Source organism: Eschscholzia californica, unplaced genomic scaffold (assembly GCF_041429995.1).
Source record: "Eschscholzia californica isolate CP2 unplaced genomic scaffold, dmEscCali1.0.p SCAF_4, whole genome shotgun sequence".
NCBI lineage: Eukaryota > Viridiplantae > Streptophyta > Magnoliopsida > Ranunculales > Papaveraceae > Eschscholzia > Eschscholzia californica.
Window position 1 is genome coordinate 11,195,632 of NW_028238461.1, and position 17,706 is coordinate 11,213,337.

The following is a 17,706-nucleotide window of genomic DNA, read 5'->3' on the forward strand; positions in this document are numbered from 1 at the left end:
AAAAATGGCTCTTTTCTCTCCCTCATGGTCTGTAAATTTATCTATATCCTCTCTTTCTCCGTGGTTTCAGGTGGAAATTCTCTCCCTAAGATTTCATATCTTCTACCAGGATTTAGAGAAGGAGAGAGAAAGTTTCATATCTTCGACCAGGGTGTAAAGGAGAGAGAAAGCAAGAGAACAAAAAAGAGAGAGCTCAATGGTGGTGACTGTCGATAAGTTTGACCGTGGTGATGCTTGAATAACACTTAATTTGGTAGAACCAACCAAATCAAAACTAATGTACGACACATCACATTTGGGCCTGTGATCGGTTCCAAATTCAATTTTTATGCGAGGAAGAACAATGTTATTTGACCCAAATTTATAAACGGAATGATGATGATGTGATCGACTCCAATTGATCAGCCGATAGAAATATACACATTACCATTTGGTTAGTGGTCAATTCCAAAATTAGACCAAAAGAAAAAAAAAAAATCAAAACCCACCTTCTGGGACTCCCACTTGAATCGCATGTCTCTCTCCGCATGACTGGACACGTGAGAGGAGTCTCACATGCGGTTCAAACGGGGGTCCATGTTGTTCAAGTGGGAGTATACGTTTTAAACCCACGGGCTGTCCTTTCATTTCCACCGAATCGCCTCTTCGTCTGGGTACTGTCTCGAGTTGGTTCTGTTAGAGCGAGAAAGAGAGAGGAGTTGCAGAAGACGAAACAGAGGTCGTGATCATTCTTCAGGTGAAACGCAAACTAGGGTTTTTCTTTTTTCTCATCATTTTTATTTCTTGTTGCCCATTATAATATTTCTTATGGGGATTCATTCGTTTGACAAGTTATTTCATAAATTCCTATTATTTCCATGATAATTAAAAAATGGGGTTTTCATAGAAAGTCGATTTCTTCATTTCTGTTTTAGAATTTAAAACGCCTTTGCTTTACTTAAACTTAAGAAATTAAAGGGGAGAAATTAAACTCACAATAAACTATTCAAGAACTTCTGTTTGATTTCTGATAATTTAGCTGATTTTTTATTTTTTTTAATAAAAACATGTCTATTAGGCACAAGTTTAATTTATTCAGTATCTTTTTCGTAATTTTGTGTAATATGCAGTTATGGTAATATCAGAAGCTATAAGGGTTTCGTCGGATGATGATAACGAAGTTTTACCCGATTACTTTCGTTACTACATTCGCACAATTCGAGATATTTTGTCCCAAGATGATATCCTTTCACCGTCTTCCCGGACTCTGGTGTCATCTGTAAGAACGTTACCGGAGGGAAACGTTGACAATATGAATACCCATTCTGTTGGTAAAGAAGGTACTGCATTGTTTTGTGATGGCGTCGGAGATGACCTTTCAGATTTGCAGAAGGAGAGACTGAGGATAACTCTCAAGGAGAGTGTGACTGTACTGAGCCAGGAAGTTGATGAGGTAGACTTAACTCTCTTATACATTCGTGTTTGTGTGTGTGTTCGGAGTACTCACAAATAGTCTCGGGTGGTGATAGTTAAATCATTACAAATCTAAATGATATATAGATATGTGATCGAAACCCATCATGGTTATGGAACTTAAATTCCTTTCGCTCGAATTGACCGTCAATTCGAGAAAGGAAAATGGGAAAAAAAGGATTGAATTATGGAGAGAAAGTAAGTGGTAGATGTTTAAGATCCATGCTTTTCTGCATAGTCAAGAGATTTGCAAAACATTAGCTCCGGTAACTCAATACATTTGCCTCTACGATAAACACCCAATTCCCCTTTGGGCTACAAGATCTCGCTCTTTTTGGGGCTTAATGTCTACATATATTTTCCAAAATTCTAACTCTTAGATTTATTTTGCGTATAATCGTCGAGTAGGATTTCTCATTCATTAGTTGGTCATAGAAAATGAGTATAAACATTTATATTAATGGTTAATCATGTTCTAAGTGCAGACGCTGAATTCCGTTATAGCTATATACCAGATAAAGGTACATCTAAGAAACAAAGAGTGTTTATCAACTTGCCCGAATTCATCCCAAGAGAATATTAGAGCTCCTCCCTGTAAAAAGCAGAAACAAGCCTCTTCTCCTTCTTCAACAACTACCCCTATTCATGTTGCCACCGATGGCTCCCAATCTTGTTCAAAGGTTTGCTTGTTCTTCCTAGCATTTCTTCGTTTTCCATCAAATTGAATGTGAAGTTTTATGCATGTTTTTCTTATTAAAATTGGTTGAGCTAGAAACTTTTGCTGGTAAATGGCTTTATTATGGCAGTGATCAATCTAGATTACAAATTGCAGCTCACTGAACTGCCATTCAGTTGGTTCTCAGTCGTTTCTAGGACTTCTGCTTGTTTTGAGAGTTATGTGTTTATTTTGGCATGAGAACTTGGCCCTAAATAAAGGGTTGTTCGTAAAGTTTTGGGTTCCTTGGAATATTAAGTTTGAAACTAGACTGAATGTTTAAATATTTGGAGCCTGAATTCGTGAACTAGTAGTGTAAGGTTCTTTATGGAACTTTACATATCTAGCCTCTTGATATAGAACTCATGGTTGCTCATCTCCTCTTTTGGTGGCAGGGATCAGTGTCAAAAGATAGCTCAGACAGTGTTCCCTCCGAGGAAAGTCACTTTGGTGCTCAAAAGAAGAGTTGCTCTAATTGCAAGGTGACGAGAACACCGCAATGGAGAAAGGGTCCAGACGGGCACAAGGTGGATAGTAATCCACTTCAGTACTTTAAATTCAGTTTGCTGTTTGATAATATTCTGGTCAGAACTCTGAAGTGGTGTATTTTGTAGTCTCTGTGTAATGCTTGCGGGCTCCAATACAAAAAGAACCTTACCATGGATACCAATGAAGTAAAGGAGAACACAGAGGTAATACAGTAAGCTTGCTTTTGTTCTATTAAGTTGTTAAAGTTAGAAAAGCTGTATACTATAGACATGTACTTGAAAAACAACAAAAAATGGCAATGAATCCCATAAAACAAATAATATCTGATCATATTAAAAGTTAGGCAACTATGAAGAGGTACCATCAAATTCAATAATTCAGAAGAGAATTCTAGTGTACATCGCGGTATTTGTAATTCGTAAAATTAATTTGAACTATAGCAAAGCTTGTGATGGCACGAGCTAGTTATTTAGACCATATATGGGGTGCCGGTATTTGTCCGTCCAGTTCTTCCGTTTTTCTTTGGTGAAATAAATATTGGAATTCTGTATATTTCATATTGGATTGCTTGTGATGTAATGTTCACAATAAGCGCTCTTTTCATTTAAATGAATCACGACAAGTGACCTCATTTTCTTCCAGGTAAATGAGGATTTAAAAATTCTTATAGAAAGTGGTGGATCGCTAGCTAAGGAAGCCTTGAAAAGATATTCTGATGAACTATCAACAAAGGTAATTCTGCGCAATTCACGTAATAGCACCTAAGACGACTTTTTTGTTTATGACATGAGATTATGCGAGCAACTAGTTAATTGCTGCTGGCTTGAGATTCAGATTTTAAGATGCCTTTCTGAAATATGAGGTGAAAATGATTCTACTATAGTATTAGTCAGTGTTGTATTTCATGTAATTAGAAAAATAAATATAAATTGAACCACTGCACGAAGATACCGTGCCTTGAGTCAGTATACATGCATCAAATTTTCCTCAATTCTGTTTTTCTCCCTATGGGTTTCTCTTACTACCATTTAGTTGTTATCATATCATATCCATGCTTGTTGCTGGGACATGAAAAGTTTCCATAATCTAGCTGGAGATAACTGCTTCTTTTTTCAGCTAGGGCAAATGGAACAGCAGCTTGAAGAACTTCTTGATGTAGTGTTATCGAAATGCAGGTATATCCTTCAAGTGAGTTTTTTTTTTCAATTTGCCTCCTCGCTATTTATTGGCTAATCAAATCATTTGTGGTTAGGATAGATGTTCATCTAGAGGAAATGTTTTATCGTACAATTTTTTGTGTTGCTAACAGAAACGGGAAATATATGGGTGTGACTGTTTATTCTATTCAACCTAGGTCTCGCTTCATCACAATTGTAGGTTGATTTCATGTTTGAAAATTGTTTGACAAGAAAATTTCGAACAAATCTACTTAATCTTTGCAGGCATTTAATTACTGATGATACTATAACTACATACTAAATTAACTGCTTATTACCCTAGCAGACGATTTTATGGTAGAAAACAATGAAAAGTGAATACTGGGTAACATTTAGACGAAGCTTCATTTTTTTTTACTAATAGATTATAAATCCTTTTTCGGGTACTTTTTTTATATTGGGACTGAATTTGCAGACAGATGAACCTAGCAGAGAAGCAGCGACTACAGAAACTTATTAAGAATCTCCCACCGAAAAATCTAGACCGTGTTGCAGAAATTGTTCAACGCAGGAAGCCAAAAGCAGAAAATCCTCGAGACGACATTCATATTGATTTGGAGAAAGAGGTGAGTTATAAGACTATAACCAATAAATCTTCCCCTAGTTTCTCTTCTCTTATTTTTGAGTCAAATCTAAATGCATTCTTCATTTGTTATTGAAGGATAATCTAACGCTTTGGAGATTATACTACTATGTCGAAGCAGTTGAAAGTGCTAAAAAGCTTTCGTCATAGAAGCACAGTTCATCTTCGTGCAAGCGAAGTTTCATATCGTAGTTAATGTGAAAAAAGTGAAGATTTTTCTATCATGACATAATTGGAGAAGAGAGGTATGATTGTCTACCGACATTACTTGTCGATGTCAATTTTTTGTGTAGAATGTAAACTATTCTAAAGGGCTGGACAGTCTAGTTTGATCCATTTGAATCTAGGGGTTTTAGGCTTTTAGCTATTGGAGTCAAAATAACATTCAAAATACGTAAAAAAAAAAAAAAAAAAAAAAAAAAAAAAAAAAAAAACAAAAAAAACAAAAGAGTTTCTATTATTATTATTATTATTATTATTCAGTTCAAAATATTTATAAAAGCTAAAATACCTTTTTGCTTAGTTGATTCTTTTATTTTCTCTTTAAACTTTAAACATCTGTAACTTATTCATTATATGTTCGGTTTTGATAAAACTTACAAATCTAAAATTGCTCTTCGACTCTTTTTGTAACGAACTTACTTTCAATACATTTTTTCCAAAAAAGAACAAGACTCAGAAAATGGCATCTTTTTTGTATTTCTGCAAATTGGGTTTTCCCAAATCTTGCAAACTCGGATTGGAGAATGCAAATTGCAAACTCGATTTGCAGAAAATCATAGTGAAAATCACAGGTTCACTACCTCCCTTCTTTTCGTGGAATAATTGACTTTAAATGGTTGATGGTCGAGAAGGTCTTTGAATTGGACCAGAGAAGATCCAAATCGGGTGTTGATGGTTGTGATCATAGATGATAAGTCGGTGAAGATGAGAAGAAGATATATCCATTGAGTTTACTGAGAGAGATAAAGATGAGTCCACAAAGGTGAGAGGAAAATGATAAGTCAGTGAAGAAGATGAGAGGAAGATAGAGGGGTTAGAGAGAGATCGAGGTAGTCGGCTCAGTTTAGATAGAGAAGGAAAAAATTGAAAAAAGAAAAAGTTATTTTACCATAGGGTGTAAGTTTGGAAAATAAGGGTGTTAGCATTTCGCTGCCGTTGAGCTAATTTCCATCACAGTCCCTTTCTCTCTCCATACTATTAAGCGATTATGACAGCTTCTTTTTCGGTCTCCTTTTTCGCAAAGTTGACCTCATTCTTTTTAAAATCGTCAGTTAACTTCAACAACTGATTCTTTTTTTTTGTTTTTTGAATTACCCTTCGTCTAAAATCAACTCTAATTCGTTCCTTCTCTCTTGTACGATGTCGAAGAAGTGGTCGCCGGTGGTCAGCGAGCCCTCGAAAACTTTCTCATGAGGATTAAAATCATAGAATGACATAATATCGCTGATCATCTTCTGCCCTGCTTCAGGAAGCCAAAAATCAGGACGTTATTTTGAGGCAGATTAAGACTTGGATTTTGTTGAACTATTGCCAGGTTTAGGTGGGCAAAGGAAAGGAGAAAACAGGGGGGCTTCTCCTCGTTAACTTGAAAGGCCATGGACATTTCAAATTCCTGTGAAAGAAATACCTCAATATTGGCAACTAGTCTGGTGATTATTCCTCTCCTCGAAGTTCTATCAAGAAATCCAAGTCGATAATCAATGTATGGGCATCCGTGAGAGTGCGCTCCCAAGCATGGCGATATGATGTAAGAAGGTTTCTCTCTTCTTGGCGAGAAATGTCATCTAAAAAGGTCGCCAAAGGAAACTGTGGACGAAAATGGATTTAAATAGAACAAACACAGTTGTGAACTTGTCCCAGGCCGGCCCCACGGGGAAATATATATTTCATACATGAAATTCCTTATCGAACATGAATCTCCCAGCCTAGCCGCCCTTGTTCATGGGTGGACAACATATGGACAATCAAATATCTTATGCGGATAAATGAAAAACATTAAAAATCTTATATGAACAACAATTTTATAGGAGGATATTACTTTAATATATTTCACTCATGCCCACTAAAAATTAGTGTTTTTTACTTTAAGTCCAACACCTTCTTCTTCTTCTTCCTCCGTAAACCCTATCCAACACCTTATTTTCTTCATCTTCACCAACAACTAAATTTGTAGAGAGAATTTGTGGAGAGATTGTTGATCATGACAAGACCAAGAAAATCAAAGGATATTGTTGAAGAACCTTCCCAAAGAGAAAGATAATTTTCATTCCACATAAAATTTAGATTTGAGATTTTTTTTCATCAAATTTGTTACATTTTAGTCTGAATCTGTCCCAAATATGGTTTGTTGAACAAAACCAAGCCATTCATGGAAGATATGGTCGTGGTCATAAACCCTAGAACCAAACATAGAGATGATAACCCTAAAAAATCTTATTGATTTTCCTTTGGTATGTAGCAAGCATATCTGCTCATGTTTCGTGAGTTTTGTCAAATTTTTTTATTCTAGTGTTAGAGAGAATTTCTTTATGAACTTCCTGCCCCGCTTCATTCGATTTCCGCGAGTAAGCTCTCTCATCCATTTATTCTGCGACTAGACATTCGAGAAGAAGAAAAGAATCGTAGTTAGGTATTCTATTTTTAATCAATCGCATTTGTTTATGGCCTTCATAATAATTATTGTTTTAATATTTAAGCCCCGTTAGTTTTGACTAGGGGTGGGAATTCTACCCGAAAGCCCGATACCCGTCACGTTTACCCGCGTCCGACAATGTCCATGGACGCCCGCGCCCGAAGATGGGTACTACCCGCCCAGCCCGATGATTTTTCGTGGGCGGGCTCGGGTGAAGAGCTCTGCCCGCCACCCCGCCCATACCCGAGCCCGATATGCTCACCCGACGGGTGCCTATAGATGCCAATCACTTTGAGTGTCGATTATACTTCACTATAAAGCCCAAAGTAGATTTAAGGTTTCTCCCAAGATATATAAACAACACATTGAAGCAACCCTAATAGTTTACCACATTGAATCTGAGAAATTCGGTAGCATAGAGAGAGAAAAAAAATCTACGTTGTCTCTCTAGCCGTTTCTCTCTTATTTACTAGACCTTCTTGTGCCAACCTTCTTCTCTATTAAATAAGTTATTGGGATCATCTTCCACCTCTATGTAGTGGTCAAATTTTAAAATTATTTTGATGTGAAGGAAGAACAAAGAAGAACTAATGAAACATACAAAGACAAGAAAAAAAGTGGAAGACAACCAAGTCTCATGTTTGCATATATAGATCTATATCAGTTGTTGATTTCTTATGTTACGGAATCTGAGTATTTCTTTCATTCTTGATTTATAAGTTTTGTAAAGATTTGGTATCAATTTGTTTAGAGAATCTTATTTGAACAATATCAAATTACTAGAGTTTCCTGATCTGGTAAAAAAATATCAGATAAAGAAACCCGATGCCCGATTTGCCCGAAGCCCGACTTGCCCGATGCTTTAGTGGGCATGGGCGGGCTTTGATCATAGGAGATTTCAGAAAAGCCCGCCCGAATCCGCCCGAGAACCCGAGTGGGCAGAGGAGAAACTTACCCGACCCGCCCGAGTCCGACTCAGAATTACCCGCGGGTGCCCATACCCGCCCGATTCCCACCCCTAGTTTTGACTAAAACACCAATGCTTTTTTCCCCAATCCCATTTTAAACTTCTAATACTACTCTAATAAATTCTATATTTAAAACAAGTTTATTTCTCGCTATAAAGAAGAATCATCGTTTTCAATTAAGATCTGAATAGATTCGAGAAATCTCCACCATTCCTAGCATTTCTAGATGTTGAGTAAACATTAATACTAGTTTCCTTCTTAGATCCAGAACTCAATTAAGATCTGAATGAATATTTCTCGCTATAAAGAAGAATCATCGTTTTCAAGTTTCTGGAAATCCCCAAATGAAAAATTGCATCATCTTTTTATTTGTTAGAGATAGGGAGAAACAGAGTTTTTGGAGAGAGAATGAGAGAGAGAAAGAGAGTTTTTAGAGAGAGAAAGCTCATCATCTCTTTATCCAAATAGATCTGGGAGAGAAAGAGGTCGCTTTTCTAGTGAGAAAGTTAAGAATTTTAGAGAGAGAGTTTTAGTTACTGTGATAAATGAGAGTAGCTTTCCCTCTCAGAAAGCTAGTAGTTCAGTGCATAATGACATCAAAAGAAAATACCCCACCCATTGGATTTGTTATATATGTCATTCTCTTATTGTCTTCTTTTGTTGTTATATGTATCATTCTCTTAATATCTCTCTAATTTTAAATCATTTTCTCTACAAACATTCCCAATACCAACACTATCATATTCATAAATAGCTTTCAGTTGTTTAATTTTGATGGAATTTCATTTATCTTTCAATTTTATTACTTTTAGCTATGTCAATGTGGTTACTCTGTTTTTGTTGTTGGTTTGATTTTTGAAAGTTTAATCTTCTTTGCTTTATCATTGTTTACAGAGTAGGTTTTGCTCCTGTAAGAACTATTATTGTGAATTATGATGGTCACTGGAGGATTTCCTCTGAGAGTGGAAGGTGGTCTTGTGATGACTATTTAAGTGGGAAGATAGCTATATTTGTCAATGCAGATGATGATGAACTGAATTTGGTAGACTTGATTAATTGAATGGGAAGCAAGGACAGGGATTTAGGTTGACAAAGTTTATTTTTCTTGTATTTGAAACCGAGGGTTAAATGCAACATCAACAAAGAAAGTGACTTGCTAGAATGGTGGATGGAAGGTGATTTAGATGGTAAAGGAAGGGTGCACTTGTCCCTGGATCATCAATCTCCATTTGCAACCCAACCTCCTCGAGAAAGTCAAACCTCACTTTTGTTTGGCAATATGACTATAGTAAGAACAAGAACACCATGTTTACTCAATACATCTGGCAACATATTTCCTGCAAAAAAGTATTACAACTTAGAGTATGTAAAAAGATTTAATTTACAAATCAAGTTAAGATAATTACTCCCACTGTATTTCCATAATTAGGAAAGGACCCCCAACCGTAAATCAACTAAAACAAGAAAGACATGATACATACCTTACTTGTTGATCCTTTGTTTGCACCTCCTCCCATCTTTCCTAAAATTTTAACTCCCAAATAACAGATTCTTTCAATGGAAGAAGGTTTATGAGTTGATACTATCTTATAGAGGCAAAAATGTGAAGATGACCTTTGGAGCGAGTTGGAAAAAAAAATTCAACAGTTGTGAAACGGGCAAAACTGTCATACTTCACGCGTGTGTTTCACACACAGACAAGTTAACGCCGAGTTGACGGTTTCCGTCCAACTGGGGGTACAAATCAAAAGTTTTCAGAAACCAGGGAGTGATCCTAATATCGATATAATGTCGGGGTGTATGATTAAATCTCCCTTCTTATTTCCCCAAACCAGCTGCCTTCTTCCTTCTCAAGTCACTGAGAAGTGATAACCTCTTTTCTTCTTCCTTTTTCAATCTTCATATCTGTTACGAAAAACCCTAATTTTCTCAATATTCATATCACCCATGGTTCAACAAGCTATAATGGATCATCCATCGAAGGTTGGATTCAACTTTGATCTCTGTGTTAGAAACGAGATGCTCTTCAACAAAGGTGTTGTTCAACCTCCCTCTTACCGTAAAACCGGAACCACCATTGTTGGTCTGGTTTTCAAGGTATGACATTTTCAGTTTCTACTGTTATCTTCTTGTGCTTTAGTCTTACTTGTTCATCTTTAGTCATGGGTTCCAATTGAATTAAAAGATTATGAACTTATTCTCTCACATTATAAAAATTTGGCAACTATATAAATAGATTTGAACTAGTAGAATTTGGTAATCTTAGTTGAAATCTTAGAAGAGAAGTTAGACCAGTAGTTTCTTGGTGTGTAATATGAATTGGAATTTGGAAGAAAGTGGGTTGAGGATTGAAATTGAATCCCATAAATGTTAAATTCATGATTAGGTGATAATGGGAGATATAAACTGAAATGGCGACATGATAATTTAACATGGTTCAGTCGAGATCATTCCTCATAATCTCGACTTACATCCCGGGAGAAAATAATAACGGATTTATTAATGGTCACCACAATCGTGGGTTTAATTCGTTACATTGCTCAGACATAACTGAATTGTTATATATAGAAAAATGAGTCACCTATGTTGGTTTGCTGATCCTTTGGAATGGTATTACTATAGTTCTGGTTTGTCACCTAGACTCAGTGACTCAAAAAACTGGCAACTCGAAATCGGTTTTACAATTCATGAATAAATATATGCATATGTGCTTGCTTCAAAAAGAGCTCCAGGCTCATGTGGTTACGTTTACCCGCTCATTTGAAATCTTAGCTACTGCATGTCTCTTACTTTTTGGTTATTGGTTCTTGTGTTTTTTATTTTAGTGGTTCATTGTTGTTTCAATTGATTAAGCTAGTTGTAAGAAAAAAAAACTAAATCAAAAGAGGAGCTTTAACAAGTTTATGACGAAAAACTCTATGAAACAATGGTGTGAACCCAAGGAATCCTTGTGCATCTCGTTGATTTCCAAAAATTTGAAAAAACAAGGACTTTTGGAAGTAATCCCGTCGATTTGTTTGTGGGAACAATTCATGTAGTGCTACTGTTCATGATGCTTAATATATTATATATAAAGCGATAGTAAACTTTAAGGTAAGGCACTCAAGTCTGTGACTATTACCTTTCCAACTTTATAGCTCTAAATTCGGACATTCAATTTAGTTTTGATATCTTAGTGGTAGTCTTGTTTATTTGACTTACTGCTGATATACATGTTGCTTTTGAGTCTCCGGATATATACACTGTATTTGCACGAATTGTCTCTTTTCTGCTCAACCATTAATATTTATCTTGTAACGTGTTAGTCATATGAAAAGTAATATCCAGACCATAAAGTGGTTATTGTGCTTGAACTTTCCTGGAAAAGCAGATCGAACAATCACATTCAGAACTTATGTTCTCGGTATTTTGTCTTAGTGTTATTCATGTATGTTTAAGTTTTCTTATGTTTCTGAAAGAAAGTTATCCTAATAAGATTTAAGAAATACTCAATATCTATTGGTAGTTGGTTTTTAGGATCATGTCATTAATCATGTGTGTGATGTTAGGCAACTCAATGTCTCAATATGAGACAGAGCTCTTCGAGATTTAATGATTCATTCTCATATTATCTGAACTTTTTTCAGGATGGCGTTATTCTCGGGGCAGATACAAGGGCTACTGAAGGACCCATTGTCTGTGATAAGAATTGCGAGAAGATTCACTATATGGCACCAAATATTTATTGTTGTGGAGCAGGAACTGCTGCTGATACAGAAGCAGTGACAGGTGCTCTCTCTCTTTCATGATGATGTTCAAGGTCACTTATACCATCCTCAGGGTATGGCCGTAGTTGCATGCAGCAATTAAGTTGACAGAAAATGTGCTATCTTGCTGCAAGCTGTTCATGTTCAGTATGAACAACATTATTTTGTTCCTAGTTATTTAACTCCTATCTGTTGGTTCTTTGTTAGACATGGTCAGCTCCCAACTAGAGCTGCACCGACATGCAACTGGTCGTGAATCGAGAGTCGTAACCGCACTTAGTCTTCTGAAGTCTCACCTTTTCAAGTAAGTTATGTTTCCTTAGTTAAGATCCTTTATGTTTTCGAAGTTGAAACTTCAAAGTAAAATGACACGTATAATCATTAATTTTTGAACCCTTGACTAGTTACCAAGGACATGTAAGCGCTGCTTTGGTACTTGGTGGAGTTGATGTAACTGGACCACATTTGCACACTGTGAGTTAAACTACATCTAAAAATTTTCAAAAGTCCTGTTTCTCCAAATATTCTTTTTATCAACATGTATAGGTTTTGTCTCTGTAGATCTACCCTCATGGCTCAACTGATACTCTTCCATATGCGACGATGGGATCTGGATCTCTAGCGGCCATGGCCATTTTTGAATCAAAGTACAAAGAAGGCTTAACTGTAAGCTGATTATTTTTCACCCAGCATCCACTTGACCTTAAACGTTTCTCCACAGAGAGTGGTTACTTTGCGGTTGGCTATGTTTTTCATGTCTTCTGAATTAGAATATGAGATATAATTTTTCTAATACTTGTGCTGTTTTTTTTTTTGCTGGCTCTCCTAAAATGATCTTAGTAGGTTTGGGTTTTGATGTTTGTACTGTGTTCATTGCAGAGAGAGGAAGGCATTAACCTTGTAACTGAGGCTATCTGCTCAGGTATATTCAATGATCTCGGAAGTGGTAGCAACGTTGATGTATGTGTAATAACTAAGGTACGTTTACTTCCTGACGGTAAATCACTTGGTTTTGGCATTCGATTGTGTTGTTAAATTTTTTTGTTATTCAGGGGGGCAAAGAGTACTTGAGAAACCATAAATCACCGAACCCTCGGACTTACGTCAGTTCAAAAGGTTTTTCATTCACCAAGGGTCAGACAGGTTAGTAACTTGTATTCACATTAGCTGCAGCTTTCTGTTTTTTTTTTTTAAGTAGTAAATATTTTGTCCATTCTATGCTTTGCTATGGTGAACTTGTGGATTCTATGCTTTGATATGATGAAGTGGACTTGTTACTGAGACCTTGACGTTGTCTAATTGGGCTTGTGATTTTTTATTTGCAGAGGTTTTAACGACGAAGGTGAAAGTGTTGAAGGAGCAAGTGGTAGTTGGAGGAGATGCAATGGAAGAATAGATTAGGCTGAGTTGTTACCAAAATTGACATTCTTAAAAGCTTAACAGTTTATGTTCTTTGTAGTTTCTTTAGTGTTGAAGTTCATCAATAAAATCCTACTTTAGCCTAAATGTTCTCTCTTCTCTCCCTCTCTCTGTTTTCCCCTTTACGGCCCGAGACTTAAGCTACCCATGGATGCCTGAGCCTGGCACGACTAGCACCCTACATTCACCCCATTAAAATTTTGTCAAAATCTTGACTCGAGCCACCATGGGTGCCTCAGTCTGGACCGACTCGCGCCCCTGCTTCCACCATGATTTTAGCTATCCATGGGTGCCTGAGCCCGAACCGACTTGCGCCCCTATGTTTGCTCCATTAAAGTCATGTCAAAATCTTGATTCTAGTAGATTCATCTACTACGCTATTGTTCTTTTAACCTAACAATGCTATTCTATTCGAATAAGAAAAAGAGAACAAAAAATCCATCACATCATGTTGGATCCTCTCTATGGGCATTTGATTCCTAAATTTTTCCCCAATTAGATGTGAAAAAATGCAAACCCTACCCAGAAGTAACTTACTTTCTAAGACAAATGTATTTTATGTGTTTATTGAGATGACAATGAAAACATAGTTAGAAGACTTTTGAGGTGAAATAGGTTGTTGATATGTTGCCACCATGATGAGGATGAACTTCAATAGGCAAAAGGTATTGGTATCTTCAACTTCTCTTGGTTTAGCTTTTTCTTTCCTTGCACTCTTTTTTTTTAGCCTAACAAAGCTAATGTACTCATAGAGGTAATTAAAACTCGTATTAGCATACAATAACAGAATTAACTGTCTACCCATGATTGACTCCGATTGGAGAAGTAATCAAGAGAATTATATAGCATCTTACGAAAGAAAGTGCCTTCCCCTTAAATTAGTAGGCAACTCTTGCACTTACGTCGTTGATAAGGTAATCTCATTATGCATATACAAGTCTGTCATAACACAATTTTATGTTTATTGTGTTTGAATAGACATGTCATCTCCCCATATCCATGGAAAGACAAAATGCATATTCTTTTCGGTATCCTAATATCTCAACGGTCTCTTATTAGTTTTCCAAAACCACGTTAAAAAGTCTCCTTCTCATTCCAGACGTGAAGTGCGATTTCCACTTATATGAGAAAGTGGAAAGGGAATTTAATCGCTAAAATTGGGAAACACGTAGAATTGCTCTAGTTTTACACGTATTGTCTGTCTCTATTAACGTAAAGTAGACGTACCACATGAGAGTAAAATTACTTTCACACCAATAAATTCGTAATATCCACTCTCATTTTCCTAAAGAAGAAGCTTATCAATTTGAGTTCAATTATTTCAAACTTACTTAATTTTATTCTCTTTTGGATCTATAAAAAGGTGTTCATTTCATGAACAAAATAGCAAGTGTTTATGTTTGAGGTTGAGGTCTTAGAAGTAACATTGTCCATCTTGAAAGAAAGAAAATATGGATATAGAGAAGCAATATTCCACTAATAGAGAAGGGAATAAGAACACCAACAATACTAATGATCATCATCAACAGGGTTTGGACGACCCATCGTCGAACGACCAGCCTGCCTCTGCACATAAAATAGACTGTGGTCAGCTAGCTAATGACTGTCTCTCTATTTGTTATGTGGTGTTTGTTTTTTCTTATTGTTTGAATCTGACTAGTTGGAATATTAACCAGCTGACTTAAAGTCAGCCAAATCAACCATTCAAACGAGTGAGGTATTACGCACAAAAACAAGCATAACGAGCTTTGATTCAGAGACAATTCAAACCTCGAGTCAGATTTCATATCTGACTTGGAAAAAACGAACACTACGTGAAGTCTTGTATTTGGTGATTCTTCATAGTAAGTTTAATTGATGTTTGATAATAAATTGATGCAGATTCATGGGAACAAGTGGGATTGTTGCTAGTAACAAGCTTCAACTGTGGGTACATATTGAGTTTTTCAAACTTGATGTTGGTCCCATTGGGTTGGTCATGGGGTATTACTTGCTTGATTGTTTTTGCGTTTTTCACTGCATACGCCAATTGGCTTTTGGCCGGATTTCATTTCATAGATGGTAGCCGTTTCATCCGATACCGTGACCTTATGGGCTTCCTTTTCGGTGAGAATTCTTTATATATAAGTTTGTGCGTACATTTACAATAAGATAGGTCAGTTGGTGGGACGTTTGTCTCAGTCAGCTAATCTATCTCGTATTGGGAAACTGGTTAAAGGGAGTGTGCTAAATTTGGGTAAGGAAAAGTCAGACATGTCTAAGAGGAGAGCGCACCGGGAGAAAGATACGTGAATATAGATTAATTCATGGTTTTGGTGTAACATTTTTTTTATTTTTGCAGGCAAAAAGATGTATTATGTAACTTGGATCTTGCAGTCCTTTACGCTTCTTCTATTAAACATGGGTTTCATTCTTCTTGGAGGGAGGGCACTAAAGGTATGTCGAATACTAGTTAATACACATGTATTTTCACTACTAGAGTTAACAGACAAGGCAGTATATGCGATAGTCCCACATCGTTTGGGAGAGTATCCAGAATTTGAGCCTCATATGCGCGCTCAAGCTTAGTAACTCTCTAGGTCTTATGGTCCTGTTGGTGGAACTTTCCCGAGAAATAAAACTCTATAGCTATGGACTTAGATATGAGTGTCAAAAATAAGGACAATATATCGACGACGACAACTACACATAAATACTTTATCTAATTAAGAGTGCTTTAAAGTGGATATAATTTGTTATAATATAAAGTTTTGATTTGGTATTGTATGCAGGAAATCAACTCTGAGTTGAGTAGTAATTTAACACCAATGAGACTTCAATATTTCATAATAATAACAGGAACAATCTACTTCATATTCTCAATTTTGGTACCAACCATGTCTTCAATGAGAAGATGGTTGGGAATCTCTCTCTTCCTCACTCTCACTTACATTTCCATCCTCTTGGTTTTCTTACTAAAACATGGTACATTCATTATCCACTATTTTTCTACTTTACTTATGCAATATATGCATACACATAAATATCCTTAATCGTCAATGTGCGTAAAAAAAATATTGTAAAGGGACGACAAACAAAAATAGAGAGTACGCAATCAAAGGAAGCAAAGTCGATAAATTCTTCAATGGGTTCAATGCAATGGCAGCTATCGTCGTTTGCAACACTTCTGGCGTGTTACCCGAAATGCAGGTACTTTGAATTATTCTACCTTTGATAGTAATTGTTTATGTCTCATCACTATTCTATTTTCGAGATTTCGAGTGAAAATCTTAGTGCAAATGTGAACAGGCAACACTGAGAAATCCTGCAGTGAAGAATATGAGAAAAGGGTTGATTATACAATACTCTATAGGGGCAGCAATTTACTATGGGGTGAGCATAATTGGGTACTGGGCTTATGGAAACCTTGCCTCTGACTATCTTCCAAAAGACCTTTTTGCCCCTCGCTGGGCTAAACTCCTAATCAATTCTGCCCAATTCTTCCAAAGTATTGTGACCCAACATGTAAGCTTCTTTATCCTCCTTATTCACATTTTCTGTTTTAACCCTAATTTATTATTTGTTCATTTGACATTATCTTACTGGTTTATAATCATAGTTATATTATATGTAGTAGAACCATATTTATCCGTTCTTCAGTGACGGTCAAAGTAACGAAATACGACTTCTGAGTTTGTCCTCTTTTTCAAAACCATGGATGAGACTTTCATCTCGCACAACTCCTAAGATTTAGCATTTCTACCAAACTACGTAGAGACGTAAAAATTGGTAAGAATGATATGCATATATTTCTGAACGAACACAACATGAATTTTACATGTAGATGTTCGCTTCTCCAATTCATGAAGCGCTCGATACAAATTTCTTGAAACTTGAGGAGAAGATGAACTCCATTTATAACATCAAACGTCGTGTCATTCTTCGTATCATCCTCTTCGGGGCGAATACTTTCATGACGGCCGCTTTTCCTTTCATGGGAGATTTTGTTAGTTTATTCGATTCATTTACACTCTTTCCTCTAACCTTTGTGTTTCCAAGCTTCATATTCATCAAGGTAACTAGTTTTTTTATGTCTCAATGAGAAATAATATTAGTCAAAATTAGTCATTTGGTGAATATTGACTTTCTTCAAATGCTTGTAAATTGCAGGTGAAAGGAAATACATCAAGAATAAGGCAAAAGGTGTGGCATTGGGGAAACATTGTTGTTTTCTCTATGATTGCAGTCATAACTACCACCTCTGCCATTAGGTCCATCATAAACAATGTCCAAATTTACAATTTTTTTGTGGACATTTAATTTTTCGAACAAGAGAAAGATTTATATATGTAAGAAATATACAAATTTATGAACCAAAAAGGGCTCAGAAGACCAACAAGAAATAAGGTCTACTGATATTAATATTTGACTTTGTTTTCTTGAGGAAATTATGAATCGATACAAATTGATAAACACAAAAGCTACATTATTAAGGCAATGGAA

General features: G+C 36.2%; 3 protein-coding genes across 8 annotated transcripts; all 3 read left to right on the forward strand.

Moving 5' to 3' along the window:
- The first annotated feature begins 128 nt into the window (after positions 1-128).
- Positions 129-5,077, forward strand: LOC147542657 (uncharacterized). Of its 5 annotated transcripts, none has more exons than XR_015223645.1 (10): positions 600-736; positions 1,110-1,432; positions 1,938-2,132; positions 2,563-2,694; positions 2,782-2,859; positions 3,299-3,388; positions 3,773-3,844; positions 4,289-4,439; positions 4,535-4,805; positions 4,980-5,077. XR_015223645.1 is itself a non-coding variant. In XM_086636174.1 (9 exons), exons 2-9 carry the CDS (start codon positions 1,112-1,114, stop codon positions 4,604-4,606), a joined length of 1,098 nt encoding a protein of 365 aa, XP_086492300.1. In that variant the 5' UTR covers positions 481-736; positions 1,110-1,111; the 3' UTR covers positions 4,607-4,978. The 5 variants fall into 5 exon arrangements, 1 of the variants encoding a protein (XP_086492300.1); XR_015223643.1 differs by having other exon boundaries at positions 3,773-3,831; XR_015223646.1 differs by lacking the exon at positions 4,980-5,077 and adding an exon at positions 3,966-4,029 and having other exon boundaries at positions 4,535-4,978.
- Positions 5,078-8,753: 3,676 nt separating this feature from the next.
- On the forward strand, positions 8,754-13,311 carry LOC147542658 (proteasome subunit beta type-7-A-like). Its single transcript, XM_086673817.1, has 8 exons — positions 8,754-10,156; positions 11,686-11,827; positions 12,013-12,109; positions 12,210-12,279; positions 12,367-12,471; positions 12,685-12,783; positions 12,858-12,948; positions 13,131-13,311. The coding sequence occupies exons 1-8, from the start codon at positions 10,007-10,009 to the stop codon at positions 13,199-13,201; spliced, it is 825 nt and encodes a 274-aa protein (XP_086529943.1). The 5' UTR covers positions 8,754-10,006; the 3' UTR covers positions 13,202-13,311.
- A 1,278-nt stretch (positions 13,312-14,589) lies between these two features.
- LOC147542659 (proline transporter 1-like) lies at positions 14,590-17,683 on the forward strand. 2 transcript variants are annotated; one of them, XM_086673814.1, is made up of 8 exons: positions 14,590-14,811; positions 15,106-15,330; positions 15,566-15,660; positions 15,996-16,188; positions 16,289-16,413; positions 16,513-16,728; positions 17,048-17,278; positions 17,374-17,683. In XM_086673814.1, the coding sequence occupies exons 1-8, from the start codon at positions 14,676-14,678 to the stop codon at positions 17,521-17,523; spliced, it is 1,371 nt and encodes a 456-aa protein (XP_086529940.1). In that variant the 5' UTR covers positions 14,590-14,675; the 3' UTR covers positions 17,524-17,683. The 2 variants fall into 2 exon arrangements, with proteins under 2 accessions (XP_086529940.1, XP_086529941.1); XM_086673815.1 differs by lacking the exon at positions 17,048-17,278 and having other exon boundaries at positions 14,633-14,811.
- Positions 17,684-17,706: the final 23 nt, after the last annotated feature.

Coding starts and splice junctions, on each gene's coding strand:
- LOC147542658 (XM_086673817.1), top strand. CDS start 10,007: ATGGTTCAACAAGCTATAATGGATCATCCATCGAAGGTTGGATTCAAC. Junction 10,157..11,685: donor TTGTTGGTCTGGTTTTCAAG/GTATGACATTTT, acceptor AACTTTTTTCAG/GATGGCGTTATTCTCGGGGC. Junction 12,949..13,130: donor ATTCACCAAGGGTCAGACAG/GTTAGTAACTTG, acceptor TTTTATTTGCAG/AGGTTTTAACGACGAAGGTG.
- LOC147542657 (XM_086636174.1), top strand. CDS start 1,112: ATGGTAATATCAGAAGCTATAAGGGTTTCGTCGGATGATGATAACGAA. Junction 1,433..1,937: donor TGAGCCAGGAAGTTGATGAG/GTAGACTTAACT, acceptor TTCTAAGTGCAG/ACGCTGAATTCCGTTATAGC. Junction 4,440..4,534: donor ATATTGATTTGGAGAAAGAG/GTGAGTTATAAG, acceptor TTGTTATTGAAG/GATAATCTAACGCTTTGGAG.
- LOC147542659 (XM_086673814.1), top strand. CDS start 14,676: ATGGATATAGAGAAGCAATATTCCACTAATAGAGAAGGGAATAAGAAC. Junction 16,189..16,288: donor GGTTTTCTTACTAAAACATG/GTACATTCATTA, acceptor AATATTGTAAAG/GGACGACAAACAAAAATAGA. Junction 17,279..17,373: donor CAAGCTTCATATTCATCAAG/GTAACTAGTTTT, acceptor TGTAAATTGCAG/GTGAAAGGAAATACATCAAG.